Source organism: Danio rerio, chromosome 19, assembly GCF_049306965.1.
Source record: "Danio rerio strain Tuebingen ecotype United States chromosome 19, GRCz12tu, whole genome shotgun sequence".
In the NCBI taxonomy this organism is placed as follows: Eukaryota; Metazoa; Chordata; class Actinopteri; order Cypriniformes; family Danionidae; genus Danio; species Danio rerio.
The window spans coordinates 5,799,135-5,813,254 of NC_133194.1; the positions used below are offsets into that span (position 1 = coordinate 5,799,135).

The following is a 14,120-nucleotide window of genomic DNA, read 5'->3' on the forward strand; positions in this document are numbered from 1 at the left end:
CATTTTTGTCTTAATATAAGGATGTTTTCGCGATCGGGAAATCACACATGACATAAGCTGCTGACCGTGAGCTGTTATCACAGAGAGGGTGCGTGCGCTCTACTTAATGATAAACGCGTGCGCTTCTACTTTAGTGAACATAACCTGCATATGTTGCGAGTAACAGGTAATTCAGTTGTAAATAATATTCAGTTTGTGTCACAGAGTGATTGTTTGGGAGCCGCACAAGAAGTATAAACAAGCACTTAGCAGTCAGAATGAAACCGAAAGTGTTTAAATGATCGTATCCCATTTTAGAGTTATGATTACGACAAGCATTTGATATGTTTTTTCTTTCATAGTGAACCCACAGTTGTGCATGAAAATAAATGTTTACAATGTTAGTATAAGTACTCCAGCCTGTATATTGTTGAATATAATCTGATAATGGCAAATGTCTGATCTTACCAGTGAATAAATTTGTCTAATATAACAGATTGCAAGCATACATCTCAAACATAATAATTCAACATCAGAATTATTATAAGTAGAATAGAATTATTTATAGAAACCAGAAGACCTACACATAATATTAATGTCGAGGTTGTGCCATATGTTTGTTTTTACCATACCTGTATTTTACATCTACAGAATCATGAGAAAATCGTGATCTTTATTTCAAGCAAAAAAAAACGCGATTCTCATTTTAGCCAGAATCGTGCAGCTCTACTTGTCATGGGTAACAAATGTGCCAGACTACACGTTCCTTCACGAACGGTTATCCCATGACATCTATGATGAGCATTATTTCCTAAAGCAGTCACAAGTGTTGCTAAAATGCTGTGCTTACACCAGATGCGGAAGAAGCTTCAAGCACAAGTGTTTAGTAAATGCAAAGTTTAGTAAATGCAAAGGCGCGAATGGTGCGGCGCGAATGACTCGAATTGCGCAAATGATGAATTGAACGTTTTGCACGTTTGACGGAATCCTCCTTCCAGGTTAAATTTCTGGAGGAGTTTGTGAGCTCACTGAGCTGGGTGCACCTCTGAATGTATCTAGTGGACTCAGACATGGCTCCAAACGAATCAATGCTGTTTTTCAGCCTTTATAGAGCACATAAACAGTTATTTTCTCAATAAAATCCATCCCCAACATGCGAATCCGCGTCTATTGTGTAGTGAATTTGACGTGCGAATGAAGTGAGTTAACTCAAATGTTCACACGTCTATTTATGTGCGAATATCGCTTTAACCTGCAGTCACTACTTTATTATTTCTTGTCAATGGGGATTAGAATAATCCGTCCTGTGATTCCTGTCCAATCAAATCACATAATACTGAACTACCTCAAGACATGGGTGCTTCATAATTGCAGCAAACTGTTTGGCATTAAAAGTGTCCAAGATGTCCAAAATCTTTACACACATTGACCCAGAGACTGTTTAGATGCATGTCGCTGATGAGAAGATGACGGATGTTTACTTTACGATGACCGAAATGGCCTTAAACACCCAGCAGGCACAAGACATTAACATGACATCAGATTGACGTTGCATTTTGTTTGGAATTAAAAAATCGGTTTGATGTCAACTCAACGTCAGGCCAACATCAATGTCTAACGTTCAACCTAAAACCAACCAAATATCAACATCTAATGATGTTACAGCTTGACGTTGTGTGGAAGTTACCACTATGACGTCTATCAGACATTGAATTTTGGTTGCCACACCTGATGAATAAATGTCAGTATTTGAAGTCAATATGATGTTGGTTTAAGATGTCGGCACGCTGTTGGATTTTGGTCACTTTATAACACAACCTAAAATCAACCAAATATCAACGTCAGTTGAGGTCGTTTTTGGACATGAAAATAACATTGTCCTTAGACGCTGACTAGACATTGAATTTTGGTCACCTGACAACATGACCTAAATCTAAATATAATATTAACGTCTTATGACGTTGTGTGCCCGCTGGGCAATAACTAGATGCACTACAGAATATTACGTTTACACGCATCCACAAATTAGATGTAAATGCGTCAGCTTTTAACAGTGTAATACTCATTACTCTTGAGTACTTTTAAAAGGGCTACTTTTTACTTTGAGTAATATTTACAACAGATACTGTTACTCTACTTGTACTACATTTTTAGGCAAGTAATGGTACTTGAGTATGATTTTTCAGTACTCTTTCCACCACTGCCAGTGATGCAGCTAGTTAGTCATGGTTTGATCTGCTTACATTCTCTTACTTGCATTACAAATATGGATTCTGTGATCTTCTTTGAGCTGCTGTTTTGGTTTAATGCCAGTGCTAATTGTATTCTTATTTATTTTTTGCCATTGTGAATATTCTTTTCCTTTTCTCTGAATACAGTGGTCCCTCGCAGTTTGGCAGATTTAGTTTTTTTTGTGCAATTTGACATGCTTTTGACACACATTGTGTTCTGCGTCCTGATTAGCTGTAAACAATTGTCAATCTTCTCCGTGTTTCCTGTACAATACAGAATGCGTTCAGCTTGCCAAATTACCATAGATTTTCGATCTCTAGCAGTGTGAGGTTGCAATAAGGGTTCTAACTGTCTGCAGTAAGAAAGGAAGTCGCACACCGCGTGTGCTACGCAGGGCCATGCATTTTAGAATTGTCAACATAGATTTATATAGGGGTCAGCAGCTGTCTGCAATGCCCAGTTGCGTCTCAGGGCACTATTCATATTTCTGCCGTGCCACAGAGCGCCATCTGTATAATTTCATTTTAAATCACGCATGAATGTGCGCATCAGTTGTGCGTTACTTCCAACTGTCATGCTTCCGGTGTGCGACCCTCTTAAGGATGGAGTCTGCTTTAGCTTTGTGGATCAGTGACTGTAGGAAAAAGAAAATTCCTCTGGATGCCAACATTATGTGCACAAAAGCTAAAAAGCTTTATGAACCTTTCGCTGACAGCGATGAATGTTTGCGCCTGACAACGGGTTTTGATCTTTGGTTTCACTCTACTGGACTTATTTTTATATGAATGTTTGAACTTTGAGAGTGTTTAAACTAGAGAAAAGTGTGAAAATGTCAATGCCTGTCTGAAAAAAGTGTAAAGTATGTAGTGAGAGGTTTACAGCCTTAAAGCATCTATAATAATTGTAAAAATGAAGCTACTTCGCGGATTTCACTTATTGTGAGTTATTATTAGAACTTAACTCCCAAGATAAACGAGGGACCACTGTACTACCAATGGACCTACCTGAAAAACGTAAAGCTTTATTTTATTTCCACGTTTTTTCTGTTGTGTTTCTTTATAGAGATGATGTTTGTTCAAGTTTTATAGTGTTCCTTTGGGTTGTTCTCTACTAGTAGTTTTTCAAAAAGGGCGAAATTTTAATTCTGCCTAAAAAGTGCATGCCTTGTTTCTGAGCATAGTGTTGCAAACAAAAACATTTTAGCTCTTTGGTTTAGTACATATATGAAGATTTTATTACAAATTCAAGTGGAAAAAAAGGTTGTTCTGTAATGGTATACAATAAACCAAATTATGAATAATCAGAATTAGGCATGCATGAACCGCTATAAGTTTCTGACGGTATGATAACCTTGGATAAAAATCTCACAGTTTCACGGTATTGTAATTACTGCTCTAAAATAAGTTCTCTTTAAATGTCTGGATTAAAAAAAAAAACAACTGTGAGCATTTGTCGGTCCATTTGTAACCGATTAATGGTTAAAAACAATTTTAAATATTTTATATGTTTTTAAAGTTTGGCTACATAAGGGGCCGATCACAGCGAACGCGCTTCTTACGTTGAGAGGGGCATCTTTTGAATGGCTATGACCCTGACCATGGCTTGTTATTTTATGTATATATTATTACGATGTAATGTCTTGGCTGTGTTTCTAAAAAAATGGCTCTTCCTTTGTTTTCATTCTGCTGGCTTGTGTACAAGTGAATGACGGATCTCTGTAAACCAATATCGTTCAACTGCACGTCTAGCTCTGCCTTTTGGTACCAAAAAAGTGGTACGGTATGGCCATGAAAGTGTACCGTACTGTACCAATTAGTGGAAACAGGCCATAAGCTGACATACGAGTGATCTGTTGATGAATCGTTGCTTTAAAGCACTCCGGTGTCTGTGTTTGTGGTTACACTCAGTAAACAGCAGTGAGTTCGGTGAACTGATGACCTTCACAGCCTATTAAAGTCATTTCTATTAATTTTGTGATCACAATGACAAATCAGCGTTGTTTAAGAACGCACTCAAATGTTAGCGGAAAATAGACATTTTAAAATTTTCTTTAGCGATTGGTATTGAGTTCCAAGATCATGACAAAATTAAATCAGAGTTGGTGCTAAGATGCCAGTTGTGTTTTGTACACAAACAAATGTATAATTTAAGGAACTTGCCGCTGTATATAATTGCAGTTATCACTGCTGAAAGTTGTGTGTTTGTGGCCACAGTGAAACCTGTCTGCTGTCTCCATTTGCACATACCTCCATCACATGATCAAGTCTTATTCTTGCCTGTTTGTATGTTTATTCTCACTGCATGTGAGCATGTTTGGCCTGTAAAGAGTGTCAGCTGAGAATAAGATGTTATTTGCTGTTGGCGTCTGGTGGTTGCACTAAATGCAAATGGATTTGTTGACAGAAGTCGTTGTTGCTAAAAACACCATTAGATGGGTGCTTGAGTTAGTGTGCGTGGCTTATTTCTTTGGTTCATACGTTTTACGCATGCCATGTCGAAGTATTTACACTTAACGAACAAGGTGCAATTTATTTCTGTTTATGAAATTTTATCTCTAGTTATTTATGCTTGCGTGTTAATAGCATCTGCTTGGTTACCTTCTTTTACAGTAAATAGTTATTTCCCTGCCAAAAACTAGACTGAGTGGACTGTGTAACCTCTTAGCCAGGAAATGGGAGCAGTACTCATCAATCCAGAATACACAGTTTCCCATGTCATGTAAATTCCTGACTCGTATCAGCTGTAACTGCACTTTTATATCATGGATGTCACAACACATTTTAGGAGACCTGCTTTTGGTCTTAAGTTGTGGCAAAATATTTCTTTATATTCAAACATTACTGCATTCCTCTTACTTTCTGCTATATTTGGTTACAGACTTGTAAAAAAGGGTTTAATGCCTTGCATTCAGTTATAAAAGGTGCCACATACTGCATCGATTCAATAAGTTGAATTATTGTCTAATATCTACATAGTAGGTATGTGGCTACGGTAAGTTCAAATAATTTTCAGTAGCTGTTTTATAAGTTCATTTATTTTCAAGAAAATATCCGAAGAATCAAAAGGTCCATATTGACCGTATTTGGAAGGATTGTGAATATTAATGAGCTCAACTTTAACGCTTGCAGCCATCTCTCTCTCTCTGTGACAGACACAAAGGTTGTGTTGATCAAATGTAGGCTAATTTATAATTAAACTCTACAAAAGAGACTGATGTATTGTTCTAGTTTGAAGCTATGGTGTCAAAGCATGACATTTAATAAACAAATGACGTTTAATAAGGTGTGTTACAGTTCTTTTACTTAAAAAAAAATGATGGTAAGAGCTGAGTGATTGACGTGACTCTTAAACGTATTTTATACCAAGCACACACTTGTGTTCAGGTTTTTTGAGACGTACACAGCTAAATTCACGAAAAATTATCAAACGATACAATTAAACATGCCTTGTGCCTCTTTTGAAGAGAGCTGAATATATTTATAATCTTTATATTTTCTCTTTTGTGTCCTGATGAGCATATGTAAAGATGGCTACTGGAATTTATGGGTAACGAATAGTATCTCCCATTTTTAAAATAAGAGTCAATCATATTGAGTTTAATATAAACTTAAATAAACTTAGAATAGACTTAAACTAGAAATGGTCATTGTTGTCTTCCTAGTAAATGTTGTGGCTTATCAAACACAGCCGGAAGCATCCATATTAATCATCCCAGAGCAACATATCAGTGTTATGACTTCAAATGTGCCAAAGATGTTGCTGCTTTGTCATGTTTGGATGATATAGAACTTGACCAATAGTACATGCGAATCTCGATAGTGTGCCCTGTAAGTCACGTAACAGTCTGCTTTGTCTTCTGATAGCTTTATTTTTTACCAGGGTTTTACACGAGACCAAGAAAACAATGGTGGTTGAGGCTCGGGGTGTGGCCATTTCCATGTACTGAACTCTTTATTATTCGACTATGCATATGTATACCCAGGTTTTCTTTATAGGGAACCTTAATAGGTTAAGGCGAAAGTCAGGCGAGTGAGCTCTATCTGGAATTTGAAATAAGGTTTTTCTTTTTGGAAAAAATATGATTTTTGTATTGGCTGCTTTGCTAACTTTTTTGTTGTTCTTTCAGTCCAAAGAAGAGTGGTCTTTCCCAGAGGTTGTCACGAAAGGAAAGGGAGAAGGAGAAGGAAAAGGAGAAAGAAGTGAGGACACGCCTCCTCAGTGAGTTGCCCCTCCCTCCGGTACTTTCTGGTGGAGACCCTTCACCTCCGCAGTCTCCTGCTCGGGTATCACCTCCGCTACTGCAGCCCAGCTTCAAGAAGAGACCAAAGTAAGTGCATCTGCTGCCTTCATTCACAGCCAAATTGATATATATAAGATCTGATGCTTTTGACATGTACTGTACCTTATTATATGCATACATGTTAATAGCAATACCGGCCTTTTTATGAGTAGCGATATTAGCTTAGTCAGTGTAAGCCCGTTTGCGATACTGAAAGTGTACGTGGTGTTAAATTTTACATATAGCTGTCTTTTGCATGGCGGACAGCATCTGGCGATTATATGAAGGATTAAACAGAAGCTCTCGTGCTAACGTTAGATTGGGAAACTGTTACCTGAAAATTCCATCCCACAGACTTTTCATAGCGGACTTGAAGCCAATGGAAGTCTTTTATTCACTCTTGGAAAAGTGTAGATGGTGGATTGACATTCAGCACATGATCACAACTAAGTTGTGTCATTATTTATAACTTTCGATGCCATGGTTTCTAAAACAAAATCTGTCAGTGTCATTTTCATTCTCATCTTCAGCTCTTTAGTTTTTCGCGATAGTAGTTCTCTGTCATCCCAAGCAAGAAGGCGCTGAGTGATTGACAGCTGATATTAACCAATCATTCGCGTTCAGTGCTAGAGCAGTGGTGAGCCAATAAGAAGAGTGCGAAGGCGGGGCAAGCATATGGACTTGGCTTTGTTTACTTCAGCAAGTTGACATGACAACTGTTTTAAACCATTCCTGAGTGCTGCGTTTCGCATTTCAAGTGCAGACAAAGAGCTTAAAGACGCATTCTGCGTGAATGTCTCCCAAATCTGCACATGTGGTGAACATTTTGCAGTAAAAACTGGTCGCACACAACAATTTTAAGCACTCGCAGAAGTGCTCCCAAAAATATTTTGAGGTCGCATAGATAAAATTTCGGGCGCATATGCGACCAAAATGGTCGCAATTTCGAGCCCTGTATTTATATAAAAATTACAATCCAGAAGTTTGGAAATGTGCTTGTGCTCACCAAGTCTGTAAATATTTGAACAATGAAACAAAAAAAAAGTATGAAATATGAATACGATTTAGAAAAACTATTCTGGATTTTAAAGAGGTCAGATTTCCTTTGGAGTTTTAAAAGCCGTTCATGCATATAATGCTAGTCTTGAACTTGGTCTTTATTGTTAAATGGTGTTGTTTACCGGTGTTAATATGTTAACAGATGAATTGTACATTTTACTTAGTGATCTCTGATAAATCGAAAGACCTTGAAATACATATTTTGTAGCATTCCAAGTCTATTTGTCAATTTAGTGCATGATTGCTGAATAATTTTCATTGAAAAGCCCTTGGCTCCAAACTTTCGAAAGGTGATGTAAGTTACTGAAAAATGTTGAGAGAATCCTTTTTATAGAGTGAGTTACTACTAGTTTTGGGAATTGTTTCTGTAGAAAGATGGAATGAGAGAAAATGGTTTCTAAGAGTTTTTGTTAAATGTGTGCAGGATTTGCTCTCCGAGATATGGAGAGAGAAAGCAGACTCAAACCGACTGGGGAAAGCGATGTGTGGACAAGTTTGACATCATTGGCATCATCGGAGAAGGGACATACGGTCAGGTGTACAAGGCTAAAGACAAAGACACAGGTGTGTTGGAACAAAATAAGGAACAGTTATGTTATAATGGACTCTAAACATTTCTGGTGCGTGTTAAACTAGAAATCGTTTGTCCCATTGTAAATGTAATTTTCCTAGTTGAATAGAAGAGGTATGAGCAAGGTTTAAGTGAATATGTACTGCATGCTTTGTTTTTAGTAACAAAATCTGTGTGCAGCAGAATAGAAAGCATATATGTTTAAACAAATTTAGCATTTCACAGGCTTCACTTTTACTAGTGAGGTCATTTAAATGACACTAATATTTGACACTATGAACTATGGGAGATCATCGTTTAATTGATCCATTGCCTTTGCATGACACATAGATGTAACTGTATAGAATTGCTTGGAGTAGGGTTGGGTCGATAGACGATGCCATCATTCAACACCGATGGTGATGGACATCAATGCTGATCCTCTGCCCTGCCCTCTCGCAGCAGCAACCCACTCACGAAAAATACTCACTTAGGTCCTGTTTACACTAGTACATCTTAGCTTTAAAATGCCATTTTAGAACAAAAGCGATCCACGTTCACACTGGTGTTTCAGCTAGCATTTCTGAAAAGCCCTCCTTCCACACTATATTGCTTAAAACGCACATCACGTGACCACACACACATATACACACACAGTCATGTGCTGCAGCGTATGCACATGTCTGAGCTCCAGACAAGATCATGCGGGTCAGGTAGTTGAAAAAGTGGGCTGCAAATAATTAATCCCTTATGAATTAATTAATTATGCATACATAATGAATTTACCACCACCTACGATGACGATGCCATCGTCCATCGCAATGTTCCATTCTACAATGCCAATTGGTCGACGTAGGCCAACCCTAATGAGTTCAGACTGCATGATTTTCAAAGTAGTCATGTCACAGATGTTTTCACACCGCATGTCTATCTGGGCTAGCGTTTGGTCGCTGCTTTGTGTACACTTCAAGATGAATCGGTGAAAGGGGCTTTCACATTGCATGACTTTACAATAGGAAGAATCACCGATAACTTCGTCCAAACTTTGTCTCACAGCCAAAACATGGTACATTAACTACATAACAAGAAAGAAGCATTTAATGGGGTAGAAAATGCACATATTTGCTCACCAGGGTTTGAAGGGAATTGGCAATTTCTCCTCAACGTTTTTTTAAACTTTCTGTATGAAACTTCAAACAGACCCGGGTGCTCCTGTCAAACCTCCACTAGTTTTTCCTCCATTTCTTGGGTCTAAATAAACCGAAAATAAGCGCTTTCAGCAGTTTCAGCTTAGGGACAAGTGCGTTTAGAATTTTCGCTTTTAGTTGAACTTTTGTTTTGGTGCATCCCAACTTATCATGACTCTCACTAATCACGCTATTCTATATCTGAGGCAGCTAACTTTGGTATAGTGTTTACAAAAAAAAAGACAACATGCTCACAACCTCCTTTTTTGTTTTGGTCTTTAAAGGAGAGCTGGTGGCATTGAAAAAAGTGCGACTGGATAACGAAAAAGAGGGTTTCCCCATCACCGCCATCAGGGAAATCAAGATCCTGAGGCAACTCAACCATCGCAGCGTGGTCAACATGAAAGAGATCGTCACTGACAAACAAGACGCACTGGACTTCAAAAAGGACAAAGGTCTGGCTAAATGCGTTTGCACGCGTGTTTACATTGTACTTTCAGTTTAAATAAGATGTGTTATTTGCCATTATCCTCCTTTTTGAATGTTTTGTTAACACTTAAATTATATTAAGTAACAATAATGCTAACAACAAACCATTAGCTAAGACGATTTGCTCAAACAGCTAATTAGCTGCTTATTAATAGTAATGTAGTAGTTAAGATGCGTAATTTGCAGTTATCGTCCTTTTAGAATTTCTTTCTGTAACTAAATTATTTTGTCACAATTCATGCTAACAAACCATTAGCTAAGACTATTAGCTCAATAAACCGCTTAATAGCTGCTTATTAATAGTAAGATGGTAGTTGAGTAAGATGTGTAATTTGCCATTATTCTCCTTTTCGAGTTTGTTTCGGTGACACTAAATTATTTTATGTCACAATTCATGCTAACAAACCACTAGCTAAGACTATTAGCTCAATAAATAGCTGCTTATTAATAGTAACGTAGTAGTTTAGATGTGTAATTTGCCATTATCCCCCATTTAGAATTTGTTTCGGTTACACTAAATTATTTTAGTCAAAATTCATGCTAACAAATCATAAGCTAAGACTAATAGCTCAATAAACCACTTAATAGATGCTTATTAATAGTAAGATGGTAGCTGAGTAAGATGTGTATTTGCCATTATCCTCCTTTTAGAATTTGTTGCGGTGACACTGTATTATTTTAAGTCACAGTTCATGCTAGCAACAAACTATTGACTGATTATTCGCTCAATATACCGCTAATTAGCTGCTTATTAATAGTAAGGTGTTAGTTAAGGAGTTGGATTGGGTTAGGGATGTAGAATACTTTATAGCTACTAATATACAGTGAATATCTTAATAGTCCGGTAATAAGCTAGTAGTATTTTGCGTGAATTGTGACCTAAACTAAACCGTGTTTCCGTTGTTTTATTTTTTTATTAGACATAAGTGATTTTAATTTTCTGTCTCCACCTACTTATTGTCTTTACACCTGTTTTCCTTTTAGTGCCTCAGTTTTACTTAAGTTTATTTATTAGGTCTGCATAGTTTATTGTTTGAGCATCGATATCGCAGTGCATGCATTCGCGATAGTCACATTGCAAGACATGCAATCTTGAGTTGGGATTATAGATGACAAAAAACCACAAGTTAAATCGCACAAGATTTGTTTAGATCAGGGGTCACCAATCTCGGTCCTGGAGGACCGGTGTCCCTGCAGGGTTTAGCTTCAACTTACCTCAACACACCTGCCTGGATATTTCAAGTGTACCTAATAAGACTCTAATTAGCTTGTTCAGGTGTGTTTGATTAGGGTTGGAGCTAAAATCTGCAGGACACCGGCCCTCCAGGAACAAGTTTGGTTTAGACACTGCAGAATTAAACGATAATGGAGTGAATGTTTATCATCCGCATGTGTTTTTAAGGCCTGTGACTATGTGAGCATTTTAAAAGTGTTTAAAGCATTTTAGTTGTGCATTGAGAAGTTTAATAAAGATAAATTTTTGTTGAAATACTTAGTTGAAGTCAGATTTTAAAGCCCCCTTTGATTTTTATTATTTATTTTCTTTTTTAAATATTTCCCAAATGATGATTAACAGAGCAAGGACATTTTCTACAGTATGTCTGATCATTTTTTTCTTCTGGAGAAAGCCTCATTTGTTTTATTTCGGCTAGAATAAAAGCAGTTTAAAATTTTTTAAAATTCACTTTAAGGTCAAATTATTAGCCCCTTTTAGCTATATATTTTTTTTGTCGATAGTCTACAGGAAAAACCATCGTTATACAAAAACTTGCCTAATTACCCTAACCTGCCTAGTTAACCTAAATAACCTAGTTAAGCCTTTAAATGTCACTTTAAGCTGTATAGAAGTGTCTTGAAACATATTTAGTTAAATATTATTTACTGTCATCATGGCAAAGATAAAATAAATCAGTTATTAGAAATGAGTTATTAAAATTATTATGTTTAGAAATGTGTTGAAGAAATCTACTCTCCATTAAACAGATATTGGGGGCTAATAATTCAGGGGGGGGGGGGGGGGGTTATTCTGACTTCAACTGTATATTATTAACACTATGCAGTGCTATTTTACATTGATTATTACATTTCTGGACGTGAATCCTGTTAGACTCTCTCCAGAAAAGCCATAAACATGGTTTATTTTACTTTTAATCTTTGCTCAATTGTATTTATTTATTACTGTAGTTTTATTAATTATATATAATAAATTATTTAAAGATATATATATATATTTTACTCCCCTACAAAATCATCCCAAATCACTCTAAAGCAAATACTTTGCAAATAGAGCTATTTGAGTCATCTGGTGAAATTGTATTTATACAAAATAAATATTTTCTTTTTCATTAACAAAAGTTGAATCAACTCTAATAAAAGTACTGTTTCTTGTTTGCTCATGTTAGTAAGTATATTAAAATTTACTAATGGAATCTCATTGTAAAGTGTTGCCGTGTATTTGTGTGCATCAGGTGCTTTTTACCTGGTGTTTGAGTACATGGACCATGACCTAATGGGACTGCTGGAGTCCGGACTGGTGTCTTTCTCCCATGAGCATGTGCAGAGCTTCATGCGTCAGCTGATGGAGGGGTTAGACTATTGCCACAAGAAGAACTTTCTACACCGAGATATCAAGTGCTCTAATATCCTGCTAAACAACAGGTACTGGCCTAAAGCATTAGCATTAGGGTTACACAATATATCGAAAAATATCGCAATAATGGTATATATGAAATATCTATATTGCAGAGAAGTGCAATTAATTAATTTTATGTGCCAAGCATTTGTGTGCTGCAAGCATAGGATGTTTATCCAAACCGACCAATCAGATAGGGCCTTTGCTATCTTATCCCTGCATCTCCAGTACTATAGGTGAACCTAGAGCTAAAAATAAATACTCATGTCAGGAGAAAAAAAATGACAACAGCCAATAAGAATCAGACGTGTTAAAGACTGAATGTTGCATCATGATATAGTTTTTTAGATTTACCTGTTTGTTTTAGTATGATGATTACATAAAGGATTTTAAATTGCTGATAAATTTGCTTTTTGCAAGTTAGTAATATTGTAAAAAATATCGTTATCACAACACTCAAAAACACACAACACTCATTTTGTATATATTTTTTTCTTTTACAGTGGTCAGATCAAGCTTGCTGATTTTGGTTTGGCTCGTCTCTATAACTCAGAGGAAAGGTGAGTGTAGATTTCATTTGTCAGTTTTATTGAAGATAATATTTAACAGGTTTATTTTATTGTATTTTTTTCAAGTATGGCAAAAAGTGAAGCGGAAAAATGACACACTTCACATTTAACCATGGTTCCCACTTTCTCATGGACACCAAAAACGAGGACTTCTAAAATCACTAATATTTTTAATTGAGCACCTTAATTTGCAGTCCCAGCATATATAGCGCCACGAAAGTCTGTCCTGTACTTAACATTTCACTTACACTTAATGTTTACATTAAAATAGCATAGTAAGGTTGATGTCATTTTCAAATATGTCGACTGTTTTAAACAGAACTTTAATACAATTAGTTGAATTCAATGCTGTTAATATTTCAATGCGCTTTCTGAAATGTCAATAAAATGCATTATTTCTTATAGTTCTTATAAAAGATTTAAATTTAAGATTTTTAAATGAAGAATTTCTCATTTTTTGTTCAGTTTTTAAAAGCAGCACAGTATAATTGCTGAAATAACACCATAAGCTTTTAATTCAAGCGCTTTCAAGGACCTGTGTTGGTTTTTAAGTACTTTTCAGGCCTTGAATTCACATGTCTGAAATTCAAGTACTTTCAAGAAGTGTGGGAAACTGCTTTTAACATTTAATGTTTAAATTACCACAATCACTCTCCTCTGCGGTGATGATTAAAAAAATAATAATAATGTGGAGGTAGGGTTGTGCGATTTTTATGATTAATTCGAAATTTACATTTTAAGACGATTCAATTTTTTTAATAAATCGAGGTATCGCAATTTAAAAAATAAAATATCTGTATAAAATATCACTATCTGTATTACTCTGCTTGACTGCCTGTCTGGGTTTCAATCATGGTAGTGACGGACTGAACACAGAGACTGGACAGCCTAATTTAACCCAATGCATGAAGTTGTGGGCATGCATCGCAGAGCTCTTGCAAATACACCAAATACAAGCATTTAAGTGTCTTAATTTGTGTATTACTCTTTTGTTAATACCTTTGCATCAAACCCGCTTTGGTCCACTCTCTCACGCTACTCCAGCACTGCCTGACGAGGGGATTTACATCCAGAATAATGCAACAAGTAAAATCCTATATGACTTCGCGCTTTACTAAGTCACGTCTGTGTGGATTGTCGAGAC

At 36.4% G+C, this 14,120-nt stretch overlaps 1 protein-coding gene across 2 annotated transcripts in view; it reads left to right on the plus strand.

Moving 5' to 3' along the window:
- Positions 1-14,120, plus strand: part of cdk12 (cyclin dependent kinase 12) — a 49,164-nt gene that overhangs the window by 12,743 nt on the left and 22,301 nt on the right. Inside the window, exons 3-7 of one of the 2 annotated variants that reach the window (XM_003200531.7) lie at positions 6,338-6,538; positions 7,974-8,113; positions 9,571-9,741; positions 12,244-12,433; positions 12,911-12,967. In XM_003200531.7, coding sequence (XP_003200579.2) covers positions 6,338-6,538; positions 7,974-8,113; positions 9,571-9,741; positions 12,244-12,433; positions 12,911-12,967 — 759 coding nt within the window. Of the gene's footprint in view, positions 1-6,337; positions 6,539-7,973; positions 8,114-9,570; positions 10,562-10,631; positions 11,265-12,243; positions 12,434-12,910; positions 12,968-14,120 lie in introns of those variants that run through there. The other variant, XR_012394877.1, reaches the window with a different exon arrangement.